Here is a 16496-nt window from a genome sequence, read left to right on the forward strand (position 1 = left end):
ATTTTGGGCTCGTTGGTGTGTTTACCAAACAGATTCCACAGTTACCAGTTACTGATACCCCATTACTCCCAGTGATGATCAGGACCCAGTCAGTCAGAGTCGTCCAGGTGCTGCTGGAAGCCAAGAGGGCAGAGCTTCCTCACAGCCTGATGGTTTCCAGATGGACACACACACACACACACACACACACACACACACACACACACACACACACACACACACACAGAGTAAAGGCAGTGATTCGTCTCAGTTGTGGTTATATTTGTGAATCCGTCTCCTTAGAAGAAGTCGGTGTGTGTGTGTGTGTGACAGCAGTGTGGTTTCATCTGTGTGTGTGTGTGTGTGTGTGTGAATATGAACATGAACCAGAGGAGATGTTTGATCATCTTTTTCTACCTGTTTCTCTACAGAGGAGCTGCTCTCCACCACGGGAAAGGTAGGATAGCTCCTCTTCATTATTTATTAATGATTCATCACTCAAAGATGGGAGCGACGTCTTCAGTCGAACTTTTAGAGAAAAGAAAGAAGAAGAAAAGTTCAGGAAAATTTGTGTTCAGGGTGAATTACGTATATCTCAGCATGCATTTACTGTAAAAAAGTAAAGAAATAATTTTAAAAAAAATACTTAAAAAAAGAAGAATTTAAAATGACAAAATACATTTGTTTTAATACATTTAATATAATTAATGGTAGCTAATAAAATTGGGTTTCAGAGTTTTTGTTTTGTTTTCAAGACCAGTCAATATAAAAACTGTAAAAATGCAATTTCAACCATAATAATAATCATATTAAATAATTTGATTATTCTTTAAGGAGCATAGGGCATAATTTGAGAAAAAAATAAACATTATTTTTTCTTTAATGCTGAGTCCACTCATATTTCTCCTTATTGCCTTGAACACATTGTGTGACACCAGTGCACGTTCTCGACGGCTTGGAGAGGCGTACCAATGCCCCGGAAATAAAGAAGAATGAGAAGAAGACGTCTTGGAGACTGAAAGAAGACAAGCATAGTAAACTAAACTACTGTTTGGTTCCACAGATGTACGCAGAGGCATATGCACAGTAAATAAATAACCATGTCACAGTTAAAGTGCTGATCAGGCCGTATTTTCAAGAAAAAATGACGAATCGGATGAGAATATTTAGTGGTAAACACTGATTTTTATTAACAAACAACTGTTAATGTCAACATTAGATGAGCTCAAACGTCAAACACAAACAGTGGTGCAGTGCACACAGAGACTCATCAGATCTATTTATATAATTTATATGTATCCAGTGCTTCATTTGTAAATCATCAGGTCCTGGAGCAAATGCCGCGTGTTGTTCCGACACTAAGAGAGAGACAACAATGTCATGGAACATATTTTTCAAAGCGCCTTTTGCTAACTAGATGGGTCAATAATATCACGTGAACATGAACAACCAATCAGCGTTAAAGAAGCACGGACACTCCCCCGTTACAGAGAATCACTCTCTGAGTGACAGATGTCATAATCTGCCGTGTTTCAGCAACAAGGACAGCATAAAATCAGCACTAATTTAGCCACAAAGGTCACTAAACTTTTAGAACACAAAAACCCACAAAAACAAAATATGTCATGTCCACTAGATAGGTGCAGGACAGGTGCTGCTAGTCGCTAAGCTAACTGCTACTGTGCTGCTGCTGTCAGGGTTTGGTCGGGTAACCATCTTCTATCAACTGTGATAAACAATCATTTGATGCACTGGCTGCAGTTACACTAATCACCATGATGTCACTATGGAGTCAGATTTATACATCCTGCCCTATGCTGCTTTAAAGGGTACCTGTACTCAAAATGTATATAACATCAAATATATTACCGATAAACAGAGATTGTGCACATTTATTTTGAAAAAAATAATGTTTTTTGAACAATTTTGTACTTTAAAATATAATCAATGCGGATCATGATGATTCTGGTGAAGTGTTTACATTCCATTTCTCTGATTTTCTTCTTTATTTAGGTTTGTGTGGCTTTTTTTTCTCACATTTTCTTTAATTTTGGTTCGTTTATCCCAAGGATGTGTGTTGGATCTAGTGCTGGACAATATATCGAGATTCAAGATACAGTATATCGCTCTTTCTGTATGGTGATGTAGGAAATTACAATATTGCCTTTATTTTTATAGCTTATTTGAATTTAAAATACTCCTTTAAGGAGTCGCTGTTTTTATTACTTCTCAGAACAGGATAAAAAAGCTCAGTTTGATGAATTACTGAGTGTGTTCTAACCCAGACCTTCCTCTACACAAGCCACACTATAGAACTCACTCACACGTGCTGTCCCTTAGTGGAGGAAAAGCCAAAAGTGGCACATTAGCGCAAATGTTTGTTAATAAATGACATTTTACATCCACAAATCTGGATTAGAAATAGAATAGAATAGAAAGCCTTTTATTCTATTTTACATTAGAAAATTTAACTCAGAATTGTTTTTCTGGTCAGACTTCATTTGAATTAAAATTATAGTGATTTATATTGTATATCGCCATTTTGGTCTGAGATTGCTTAGGTCTAGTTGGAGCTACTTTATTTTTATTTTTAAATTTTTTAAATACCTTACCTACCAACCTACCTACCTTTAAATATAATTAAAAAACACCATTAGCATAAACTTCTCAAAGATATCAGAGAAACACTTTGAAAACACATTTTCAAAATAATAAAAATCAGTTTTCGTGGTGTTACTTTTTCAGATGTGAGCAGATTAAAACAAATCCACATCGTTTTTTTTTTTTTTTGTCACATTTCATTTCGATTATTTTTACTCAGGTTGACGATGCACGTAGTGTTGTGTTCAAGGTCTGTCAGAAACGTTAAGACTTGGAAGGAGGAGTTCCCAAATGGACAATAATTCCTAGGAATAAACGCTGCAGACATGGAGCACAGTCCTGTGATGGGCTCTAATCACAAACATGTTCACATGTTGACAACCTGCCCATCATTTTCCACTGAGCGGCGACTTTTCACTGGAACGTCTCACATAGGAACATTCCTGAGTCTGTGCTCCAGTAGAAGAATCTCAGAATAACAAAGTTTATCCCAGAAGAAGCAAAAGGGTCATTTCACTGTTATTCTCTCTATTTTATTCTATTATGACCCATTGTTGAACATTTCATTTATTAAATCTGAAGAAACAAGTTCTGATGAACCACGGCCAGGCCCGTGGAATGTCTCCGCGCCGAATAGCACGTACCACGTTCCCGAGAATTCAGTCAAATGACTCGTAAAAAAAGGTCAGAGAGGCTCAAAGAATATCTATGTCAAATTAAAGCCTAAATCAACAAGCAAAAATGAAAGAGTAGTCATTTGAAAAACGGGCCCTCGCCCCCCTGTGGCACATACAGAGTAATGGGCCCCATTTATATATTGGTATGTGCCAATGATTCGGTACCACCAACTGTCGTAACATTTGACTCACAAATAAATGAGAAAATGACTTTAACGGACATTGCCAAAAAAAGGGAGTTGGACCCCTAAGCCCCCCGGGCCCCTAATCAAATTATTTGAGGCAAAATCGTGATCTATGTTGAATTACCTTTAAAACGATATATCACATGACTATGATCCCATAAATTTGGAAATTACCGGAAATGGGGGGTGGGCACCCATTTAAAAAAAGGGCTCCGAGGGTCTCATCATACTCATTTATAGAGTATTCATACCAAACTGCATTCAGATCTAACAGGAACTAACGGAGGAGTAGTCATTTGAAAAATGAAGCCCTCGTGACGCATGGACCCCATTTACTGTATATATTGGTATGTGCCAATGATCCTGTAGTACAGGATACAGGACCTGTACCACCAACATCGTAATATTTGACTCGCAAATAAATGAGAAATCAAATTTTGTTTTGTTTTTTCTGTTGGGGCCCCTTAAATCGAAAATCGAGCTCCTCGTGTTGATGCGTACACATCCATAGATTATAGCTACCAAATTTCAGCTCACGAATAACAGAGGAGTAGTGATTTTAACTAGTGTAAACAACAACAACAACAACAACAACAACAAACACTGAAATTAATAGAAAACAGAAAAAGATCTGCAGTGAAAATTGTTTTTTAATACATTTTGGGATTTTTTACATGTTTACAGAAGATTATCGCATTCACTGAAAAAACAAGTTTAGGTTTTTCTGATTTAATGAGATAGAAATAGGTGAAAAAAATGACTTGCCCTGTTTTTTTTTTGCTTTTAAAGGAAATGTTTTTTGTTTATTCCGAATTGCTGAGACCAATTTTTTTAGTTTCCTGCAAAACCGACACACATTTCCTAGAACAACAGAAAAACGGGGCCAAATTTTTTATTTACTTTATTTTATTAGTATCTCATAAAATCAGAAAAACCAAACCTTTTTTTTTTTCGAAAAGGAAAAAATAAAAACTGACAGCAGAAACGCACAATGACAACATAAATACACAAAATGACGCAAAAGACATACATTATTTACAGCAAAATACACAAAAGGACAACAAATATCTACAAAAATGACTCTGAAATCACACAACAAAAATACACAAATTGACAACAGGAATACACATAAATAAAATGAACTATACAAAATGATGACAACACTCCATAAACACAAAATGACAACAAAAATATACAAATGACTCCAGAGACATACAGTTTTACAGCAAAATACACAAAAGGCAAACAAAATTGCACAAAAATGACAGTAAAAAATGAATGTTTTTTCTTCAGTGAATGCAATAAGCTTCTGTACATGATAACCTTAATCATAAATTCCTATTTTCATATGTCAGTAGTTAAAAGTTTTAAAAGTTAAAATTCAGTGCTAATATTTTGAAGAAAAATGCGTTTGTTTTATCTTATCGGTTATAAGAAGCTGTGATAAACGTTAAACAGGTTTTTAAATCTTTGTCAATAACACAGTTAAGAGCTAAAATATAATAATCCATACACAGTTCTTATCCAGATGGTCTGGAATCCTTTCTCGTGGGACGTCCTCCAACATTAATCTGGATGTGTGACCATTTTCTTTGGGATCGACACTGAAACTCAACTGAACGATGGATCATTAAAAACATTGGTTGTTTTCTCAGAGCGTTTTTGGCTCCAGAGCGAATCCTAATCTGTGAAAACTCACTTCCTCATTCCACTGCGAGCAGTTCTCGGTGAATTCCTGAGATTTTTCAGCTCCGCCTCGTTCCAAAAGCATCGGCTCACGCTTGAATATTTCTATATCAATGAGTCTCTGGGCTGAACCATGTTGCTTCCTGATAGAAAACATTTCTGTTGATTGACAGGAAGTGAAATGAAGCTGTGGATCAACATGGAACCACTTTAGGGTCAAAAGGATAATAAAAAGGACAGAAAACCTGTACCAACAATGACCCACAACAATAGACAAATATCACAGATATGACAACAGGAATACACATAAATAAAATAAAATGTACAAAATAATCACAAAAATGTCTCCCTAAACACAGAATAACAAGAAAATACACAAAATCACTCTAAAGACAAACACTATTTACAGCAAAGTACACAGAAAGACAACAAAATTACACAAAAATGACTCCAAATACAAATAAATAAAAGAAAATGCACAAAATCACAATAACCTAAATACACACGTTGACTCCGAGACATACAATATTTACATAAAATATACAAAAGGACAACAATAATCTTCAAAAGTACACAAAAATGACTCCAAAAACAAATAATGTCAACAAAAATACACAAAAATGACAACAGAGATTTATTCCATAAAGCGTGTTATGATCAAACTCTGAGTATGTTCAGGCTTAAATGAAGGAAACTCTGAGTATCCCATTCCAAAAAGCGAGGTATGTTCTTCTCTGAGTATGTTACCATGGCAACATTGTCCATGAACTAAACCTGGTCGCTGGCAGGTTTTATCAAAGAAACCCTGGGTTTCTACCTGGCTCCGCCCACCTGAACACCATTTCTGAACACTTTAATAAACTTTAACACTTTTCTCTGAAACACATTAGTAACATCACACACCACAGACGTGTTCACATCATTACTAATGTTGTGTTGCTTTACGTCTTTTTTTTTTTTTTTTTTTGTGATAACGGTAATTTAGGGTTAGGGTTGTCATTAAGTGATCATTCAGTGAAAGTCACTGAGAGGTTGATCTGCATTAAAACATTTACTGACGTCTGTAGTAAAGTTCTCTGAATACAAACCTGTAGATAAAATAAAGGAGGAGATGATAATTTAAATTAATCAACTTTTAAGGCTCGATTGTTGTTTTATATTGTTATACAGTTAAGTCTGTAGACCATACATCTGTGAAGATATGATGGCGCAGTGAATTGTGACACTGCTTCAGTGTTTTTTTTATGACATTTTTTAGGACGTTGAGATGACTCTGGAGACAATATTACATTAAGAATCAATATAAATGATGTAATATGAAGCAGCAGCCACTGTCTTAATATCCAGTGTAACAGGAGGACTCTCTATGTAGTCATCCTATGATGCTGACACGTCTCCTCAGACACATTTTATTCATATTATTCATCGCTCGTCACGTCACTGAAGCAATAAAGTGATGAAGTGACCAAAAAGTGACTAATAACGGGTGATTTAAGCCACTATAGTCACTGAAGACTGAACACACCTTTAGGACAGGCTCATATTCATCAAACACAGGCTTATTTCACCCATCAGAGTGAATAAATCACTATCTTCCGTTTGGTTGTCATGGCAGTTTGAGTATTCTTTGATTCATTGATGATGGCTTTTTATCGCGCGCGTGCACGTAAGTAACCCATGGTTTACGTACTTCATACCAGCTTTAATGGAATCAGATACCCAGGGTATGTTGACCCAGAGTTTATGGAATACCTCTCAGGTACTTAAACACAGAATGAGAAGAAAATACACAAAATGACTCAAAAGACATACACTATTTAGAGCAAAGTACACAAAAGGTCGACAGAATTACACAAAATGACTCCAAAAGCACACAATAACCACAAAAATCTACAAAATGACAACGTGACTACACAAACAATTACTCCATAAACAGAGAATGACAACAGAAATACACAAAATGAGAACAAATCTACATAAAATATCAGAAAAACACACAAAATGTCCCATAACACACAGAATGACTCCAAAAATACACAAAACAACAACAGAAAACAAAGTGTTTGTTCTTTCCTTTATTATAGTCTGACTGACAGGACGTTCAATGAAGCTGTGCATCAACATGGAACCACTTCATGGTCAAAAATACAACTTAACAAAAAGGACATTAAATCTGTACCGACGAGAACCAACAACAATAGAGAAATAACACAGTTATCCAATGAGAAGAAAAGTGAGATGTCTTTAGTTTGGTGTGAAAAACAAATGAGACAGTGAGGAGAGAGAGAGGGAGAATTCCTGGTTGCCGGACCATTGATTTGATGTGTTGTGAGTGAGACGGCGCCGATAGTTGCCTGTAATTAGCCTGCTAGCTTCATTCTAAACGTGTTTACTCCGATGCATTGAGTTCATCCATCAAAGCTTCAAACTAAAAAAAAAGAAACAAATACGACAGAAACAAAAAGCAAACAACCAATAATTTATGTCTCTCTGCTTTCTTGTTTCTAAGTCGTATTTTTATCATCACCTGATCTCCGCTTGGCCCTGTTCACCTGTTACAGCTTTTTGAGTACAAAGACTCAAGCGCAAACATAACACGTGTCCCTACACAAATAATTCTAAAAACATACAAAGCTAAAATAAGATACACAAAAGAGCAACAAAAATACACAAAATGACAACAATAAACATAAATAAAATAAAATATTCACAATGACAGCAAAAATACACGAAACATACAACATTACAGCAGAATACACAAAAATGGAACAAAAATCTTCAAAAAGGCTCCAAAAATAAACAAAACTACGATAAAATGTACAAAATCAAAACAAGAGTAGAAATGAATAAAATAAAATATTCAAAATATACACAAAATACAAAGAACTTACTCCCAAATCACACAATGACATCAAAAATACATGTAAATAAAATAAAATGTACAAAATCACTATAGAAATACACAAAATGACTCAATAAACACAATAAAATACAAAGAAATGAGACACACAATGGCAACAGAAATACACAAAATGACTCCAAAGACATACAACATTTACAGCAAAATACACACAAGAACGACAAAAATACACAAAAATGACTCCATAAATACAGAATGACAAGAAAATACAAATAAATAATCCCAAAAACTTACAATGACAACACAAATCTACACAATTACAACAAAAATGTCTCCATAAACACAGAATGACAACAACAATACACAGAAAAATACACAAAATGTCTCATAACACACAAACCAATTCATATTTTCTTTATTATTTGATTGTATATTAAATATCCTTTATTATATGATCATAAATACTGACATGAAGGTTGATAATGTGACCTTTGGATCAGAAACAATCACACTTTTGTGATCAAAATGCAGCTTTCTCACCTTTTCCCATCATTCCAACCCTTGTTGTTTCCTAACAAACATTTCTATTCCAAACAGACACTAGTCTGTACCCAAACAATCACATCATTTTTCATTTGGAAAGTAAATAAAGTTCTGGCTGTGACTATGTGCCTGTGATGTCATTCATCAATGACTTGTTCCTCCTGCTGTGATGTTTTCTTTACACTTGTGACGTTCCCACAGAAGTTTTTCAGTATCTTCACACATTAATGTTTACACAAACATTCCTCCCTCCCTCCCTCCGCTGTTAATGTTGCATTCAGGAGGAAACTGATTTTAAACAGCTAACTTGTACATTTCCTCCTAATACATGTTAGCCATCGGTCTGGGAAATGTATGCAGTTGTATTTGTGCCACAAAAACACATTCTGTTGAATTTTCTCCACAATTATTAATGGTTATTAGACTGTAAAGGAAACATATTGTAGGACTTAAGAGTGTAACTGTGTTGTGTGAATGTCGACACCGGATATGGACACCTGACCCCCAAAAAAACACAACAGAAATACACAAAAATACAGAAAAGACAAACACACAAAATGACTACAAAAACACAAAAAATGAAACAACACAAAGAACTAAAAAAAAAAAAAAGAAATACACAAAATGGAAAAAAATACACAAAACAACAAAATGACTAAAAACACACAAAAGGACAAAAATATTAAAAACACCACAAAAAAAGACTTAAAAAAACACACAAATCTACAACAACAAAAAACCCACAAAATGACTCCAAAAACACAACACGACACTAAAATACACAAAACACCAGCAAAAACAATCAGAAACACAACAAAGACACTCAAAAGAACTCTAGTGATGCACAAAACGACAACAAAAACACACCAAATTCTTCCATAAGAACACAAACAACAACATGAACACACAATAACACTGTGTTATGTATTAATACTCTCATTGTCTTTATTCTTGATACTGACATGTTGATTATGTGAAAACTAAATCAGATAAAATCCCATTTTTGTGGCTCTACTGTGGTAAAAGTTATTATTTACACTTTACGTCATATTTTTTCAACCATACAATCTTGTTTTTTAAATCATCTCTAAACTTAGCTGTTGTGTTCATTCAGTGTTTGTAGCACTTTTTACTTAACCATTAACGTTTCTTGCTAAATATCATCAGTGCGTAGTTTACGACAGTTAAAAGTTCTATTTTCTGATTCTTTAGCTGCAGGAATGTTAAATGAATTAATGAATAGCTTTATTTGTCATTGCACATGTTACAGAGCAACAAGATTTCATTTTAGTTTCATTCTGTCCAAGCGAACGTGAAAAGACAATCACATATAACACTTAAAATATGGGAGGACAGGAGCGGGAGGACTGTGGTTCGCCACAAGGGCGGCGCCCCATATTTAGAGGAAATAAATGGGGATGGAGCCACTGTCTGCAGAGACTTCCTGGTGATAAGATGAGACAGCCTTGCATAGCTGGCTATGGGAGCCAAAAGGAAGATAAGCAATGTGTTTCTGATTCAGGCTAGATCAATTTCAAATAGCCTTTTGTTCCGGGTCTCTCTGTATTAATCCAATAAGGTGGTCTTAACTTGCAAGCTGGGCACCCAACTTCTCCAAGTTGGTTCCAATTCCGCGTCAGCAATCTTTTAAGTTCATTCATCGCATGAGTCTTAGTGTTGAGAGCAGAAATGACTGGCAGCCTTCCCAAAACAGTTGCCAGTGTAATACAGACTTTGTGATAGGTCAGAGAGCTGCTAGCTCCAATCAGCAGCATGTCTGCTACCATAATTCCAATCATGTAGATGTCCTCCACGTCTTCCACGGAAAGAACTGACTGACACACAACTCGCCACTTGTTCCAAGGATCCAGTTCATATCCAGCCGCAAACGTCTAGCTTGGACGCGCGGGCTCACCATTGCGCGATCTTTTTGTCGAAAAAATTTGATCGATTGCATTGAGAGACCAACTGATCAATTCCATAATTCCAGTTTTGGATGAGACGCAAAGAGAGGCTCTTAATAGATTCACAAGACCAGACAAAACAAAAGCAACAGCAAGGACAGATACGGGTCGGAAGAGAGGGAGCAAAGAAAAAAGTGACCGCCTTTGTTGAGTAGCAGAAAAGAGGGAAAGATAGATATTATTATTATGGAAGCATCAGTAGATCATTGGAGAATGCAACATATTTGGTATTTGCAACCATAGTACGAAAGATAACATGGGAAGGAGACGGATCAAAAAGGGATTCATCACATTTCAGGGGAAATGTTTATAGTGTGATGGATTTGCAGAGAAGTCGTAACCTCTGTTGTTAGAAACCAGAGTTTTTCACCACGTTTGGCTGCCGAAACGTCAGCGATATTCATCAGTGGATTAAAGAAAGCTTCCACATATGGAGGATTTAAAATCCCACACACAGGTTCCCTTTGAGCAGGAGGTCCAACAATGAGGGCCAGCAGAGCTGAAATAGCAGCAACAACATGAAGCGTTGATGACTGCAGCGCTGGCAAAGAAGGGTCCGTGGACCAAAGAAGGATCTGATCCAAACGCAGACAGAGCGCAAAGTTTGTGTTGCACACATCATTAATTTCAGCGTCAGGATCCAACAGCTCTGAACAAACAGAGCGAGAACTTTTCACCTTCAGCTACGAGTTGGTGATGAAAACACACGCAACTGTGTTTCATAAGGTCTCGCTGGTTGGGTTAGAACAGGATCGTGTGTTTTTGGAGTTTGGAGTTTTATTTGTCATTTTGTGTATTTATGTAGATTTTTTTTGTGTTTCTGGAGCCATTTTGTGTGTGTTTTGGGAGTGTTTTTTATGCAAAACGACTCCGAAAACAAATAAAACAAAAATAAAAATCACAAAAAGAATCCAAAAACACGAATGAAAAATATTTTGAAAAGTGAGAACAAAAATGCACAAATAGACAGAAAAATGCACAAATAGACAGAAAAATGCACAAATAGACAGAAAAATGCACAAAATTACTCAAAAAATTAATTTCATTTCATTTCATTTCATTTAGTCAAAAGCAATTTCCCACTGAGATAAATAAAGTACTTCTGATTCCGATTCTGATTCTGAAAAACACAAAACAATAATTAACGCACACAAAACATTCTTAGTCTCATCGCAAGCAAAGAACGGTTGGCGCCAAAGTCCCTCCCACGCCTCTAGGGAGGTTTTCCTCCTCGGAATCACTATAATATCCGCTTTGTTCCCTTTGTTTCTTTATAATGTGTGTGTCTGTGTGTAAGTCCACTGAGGATGAATATGACTTCATGGGATTGCTGCAGGAACACACACACACGCACACACACACACCAGTTAACCTCTTCAGGGCTGAAGTCGGACGCTTTCCCTCCTGAATAATATTTGAGCTGTAATGAATCCGTGTTTTCTCGACCTCAAGCTCACACACATTCAGCGTCGTTAGATATTCACACGACATCTACATTCCTGAGCTTGTTTTCTTCTTCCAGCTCTGTATCCGTCTGCGATGAGGATAAAGCGAGGGTTGTATTCATTAATGGAGCCAATGTTCCAGAACTCGATGGAGGACGTCAATCGGCTTTTTGAGGTCAGTTTCCCTCAATTATTATTATTATTATTATTATTATTATAATCAATGGATATGATACAAGCAAAATACAAATCGAGCTGAGAATGTTTCCCTCAGGCCAATAAAAATTATGTCTTGTCACATTTTTAACAACAATAACAAGAAGTTTAAAGAGTTCCAACAAAGTGAAAGTGCAAATGTCTCAGAAAACATCATCAGTATGAGTAGTACATTAGTATGAGTAGTACGTTAGTATGAGTAGTACATTAGTATGAGTAGTACATTAGTATGAGTAGTACGTTAGTATGAGTAGTACGTTAGTATGTGTAGTACATTAGTATGTGTAGTACATTAGTATGAGTAGTACATTAGTATGAGTAGTACGTTAGTATGAGTAGTACATTAGTATGAGTAGTACGTTAGTATGAGTAGTACGTTAGTATGAGTAGTACGTTAGTATGAGTAGTACATTAGTATGAGTAGTACGTTAGTATGAGTAGTACGTTAGTATGTGTAGTACATTAGTATGTGTAGTACATTAGTATGAGTAGTACATTAGTATGAGTAGTACGTTAGTATGAGTAGTACATTAGTATGAGTAGTACGTTAGTATGAGTAGTACGTTAGTATGTGTAGTACATTAGTATGTGTAGTACGTTAGTATGAGTAGTCCGTTAGTATGAGTAGTACGTTAGTATGAGTAGTCCGTTAGTATGAGTAGTACGTTAGTATGAGTAGTACGTTAGTATGAGTAGTACGTTAGTATGTGTAGTACATTAGTATGTGTAGTACATTAGTATGAGTAGTACATTAGTATGAGTAGTACGTTAGTATGAGTAGTACATTAGTATGAGTAGTACGTTAATATGAGTAGTACGTTAGTATGTGTAGTACATTAGTATGTGTAGTACGTTAGTATGAGTAGTCCGTTAGTATGAGTAGTACGTTAGTATGAGTAGTCCGTTAGTATGAGTAGTACGTTAGTATGAGTAGTACGTTTGTATGAGTAGTACATTAGTATGAGTAGTACGTTAGTATGAGTAGTACGTTAGTATGAGTAGTACGTTAGTATGAGTAGTACATTAGTATGAGTAGTACGTTAGTATGAGTAGTACGTTAGTATGAGTAGTACGTTAGTATGAGTAGTACGTTAGTATGAGTAGTACATTAGTATGAGTAGTACGTTAGTATGAGTAGTACGTTAGTATGAGTAGTACGTTAGTATGAGTAGTACATTAGTATGAGTAGTACGTTAGTATGAGTAGTACGTTAGTATGAGTAGTACGTTAGTATGAGTAGTTCATTAGTATGAGTAGTACGTTAGTATGAGTAGTACATTAGTATGAGTAGTACATTAGTATGAGTAGTAAGTTAGTATGAGTAGTACGTTAGTATGAGTAGTACGTTAGTATGAGTAGTACATTAGTATGAGTAGTACATTAGTATGAGTAGTACGTTAGTATGAGTAGTACGTTAGTATGAGTAGTACGTTAGTATGAGTAGTACGTTAGTATGACTTTACAACACAGTCTTCCAGTTGTCGACTCATCTCCTTCCTCTCCTAGATCCTACTCTCAGGAATGCAGATCGGACCCGAGCGGCGCCCCCTGCTGATCCCGGACCAGGAGTTGGCCTCCCTGAGGAATGTGGACAAACTAGAAGTCCTCTGTGAGGACGTGCTACCAAAAACGCTCTCCGACATCCGACGCCTGTTGGATGAGCTCACCCTACGGCGGAGGCCTCTGAGCCGGAGGGATTTTGAGCGTACGGTTCTAACCCTGGTCTACGCCTCCCAGACTGTGGCTCAGAGCTCAGATCAGTACCAGAGGGAGGCCTGGACTCACACTCTGGTCCAGCTTTTCAGGGCCCTGCAGGAGGACCTGAGACTGGTTTAAACAGCTTTCCATTACTGCCAGTCCTATTAACACTGGTTTCAGATGAATGTCAGGATCACCGCCTCAGTGCTGTCAGACTGAGGCAATTTAAACCCTTTTCTCACTAATCTGCTTCAAATACCGTCATTATCTGCTCTTTACGATAATTTCACCATCGACGCCTCGTCAGGAATTCTCACAGACGTACAGACGTGTGTTTTAACCTGATTCAAAACAAACAGAGTGTGGATTAGTCCACATCAGATGTTCTTCCCTCTGTTTCTTCAGGCTGCCCTTCCTACTGTCCTCCACCAGATCATACTGGTATTCGCATATCAATCTAATCTGTCTTGCACGACAAAATATCAAGTGAAAAAAAAAATATCTTACACAACAAAATCTCACACAATAAAATCTCACTTTACAAAATCTTCCGACAAAATCTCACGCTATAAAATTTTGCACAATGAATTCTCGCACAATGAAGTCTCACGCTACAAAACCTCAAAATAGGCACACAACAAAATCTCACACGACAAAATCTCACACGACAAAATCTCACACGACAAAATCTCACACGACAAAATCTCACACGACAAAATCTCACACGACAAAATCTCACGCTAAAAAACGTCATGCTACAAACTCTCGCACAATGAAATCTCATGCTACAAAATCTTGCTTAACGAAATCTCACGCTATAAAACATCACGCTACAAAATCTCACACAACTAAATCTTACAAAGTCTCACACGGCAAAATCTTGCATTACAAAATCTCACGCTAAAAATGTCACGCTACAAAATCTCACGCTAAAAATGTCACGCTACAAAATCTCACGCTAAAAAACGTCATGCTACAAACTCTCGCACAATGAAATCTCATGCTACAAAATCTTGCTTAACGAAATCTCACGCTATAAAACATCACGCTACAAAATCTCACACAACTAAATCTTACAAAGTCTCACACGGCAAAATCTTGCATTACAAAATCTCACGCTAAAAATGTCACGCTACAAAATCTCACGCTAAAAATGTCACGCTACAAAATCTCACGCTAAAAATGTCACGCTACAAAATCTCACGCTAAAAATGTCACCCTACAAAATCTCACGCTAAAAATGTCACGCTACAAAATCTCGCACAATGAAATCTGATCTGAAATCTCTCAATGAAAAAATATCTTGCAATACAAAATCTCACACGACAAAATCTTGCATGAAGAAATCTCACGATAAAACATCATTTTACAAAATCCTACAAAATCTCATGTGACAAAATATTGCGCTCATATACTGTACAGATGTTATTGATTTAACAAAAACTAAACTTTAAGTTGAGCTTTATTTTGAAAGGGTGTCGTGGAGTCACCTCCAGTCATCTGCTTCTCTCCACGTTTCCAGTCATTAAAACGTCTTTGTCTAATATTTGTGAATAATCTGACAGTGAAGAGCAACAATCCCACACGTTTGTCTCATTACATCAAACGACTAAAATTCTGATCAAGCAAATCTGCTCAAAATGGTGGAGATTTGCCCAACCTGGCAACGCTGAGGCCACGTGCAAAGGATGTGTAAATCTCATCTCTTCAGCACCACCTACTGTTCACTCTCATTAAACACACTCACCTTCTCTATCACAGCTGGAATTACACAAGCAGATGTTTTCATATTTAAAGAACCTTAAACACTTTCTACGAGTACTGGTATCCGTGCTTATGAATGTTATATTATTATGAAAAAATAATTGTTGATATCTAAAAATATAATTTAAATTAAAAAAAAAATTAACGTTTTTTTTAATCCATATTTTAAACTTAGATATAAAAAAAAAAAAAAACCTTGGCTTTCAATTTTACAAATCTGGACATGTGTTGGTTTAAATCTATTCACATTGATGTGTTTTTAAAATTAAAAGACTAACTAAAATAAATGACGTCGTACTGAATGAAATTGAATTGTAAAGATAGTATTTTACAAAAGTATTCTGTTTTTAAACATAGTTAATTTTGGTTGTTTCTGTGGAACTCAAACCTCTAACAACCACTAGATGGCAGCATTAGCATTAGATAGAAACAATAATATGCCACCATACAACAAAAATGAAAAAAATAAAATAAAATAGAGGTTTATGATTATTCTGTTGATCACTGAACAGATTTTAAACAACAAAAAAAATAATAGATTAAAAGAAAATACATTAAAAAAAAAAAAACTTTTTAAAAATGCCAACATTTTGTAGATTATTTTCATTTAACTTCAATGTGAGAATCACCAATAGGTTCCATGTATTTAATCTTTTGTTATGCATAATAAACTGAATTTAAAAGAAATAAAAATGTCTTTACCTGATTCTATGCACATTTAGGTCACATAATAGTTTAAAACAACCAAAGGCAAATTTGAAGCCAATATTATACAAAAGGATGATATTTGTAGACATTTACTGGTTATATGTAGGATTATTAACCTCTGGTGGCCACTAGGTGGCAGCATCAGCCTCACATGGCTGTGAATCCTGATC

The 16496-nt window shown here is 35.9% G+C and overlaps 1 protein-coding gene across 1 annotated transcript; it reads left to right on the forward strand.

The window, feature by feature from the left end:
- Positions 1-231: 231 nt before the first annotated feature.
- fam180a (family with sequence similarity 180 member A) lies at positions 232-14747 on the forward strand. Its single transcript, XM_028450199.1, has 3 exons — positions 232-436; positions 12018-12115; positions 13663-14747. Exons 1-3 carry the CDS (start codon positions 355-357, stop codon positions 13990-13992), a joined length of 510 nt encoding a protein of 169 aa, XP_028306000.1. The 5' UTR covers positions 232-354; the 3' UTR covers positions 13993-14747.
- Positions 14748-16496: the final 1749 nt, after the last annotated feature.

This window comes from Gouania willdenowi, chromosome 6, assembly GCF_900634775.1.
Source record: "Gouania willdenowi chromosome 6, fGouWil2.1, whole genome shotgun sequence".
In the NCBI taxonomy this organism is placed as follows: Eukaryota; Metazoa; Chordata; class Actinopteri; order Blenniiformes; family Gobiesocidae; genus Gouania; species Gouania willdenowi.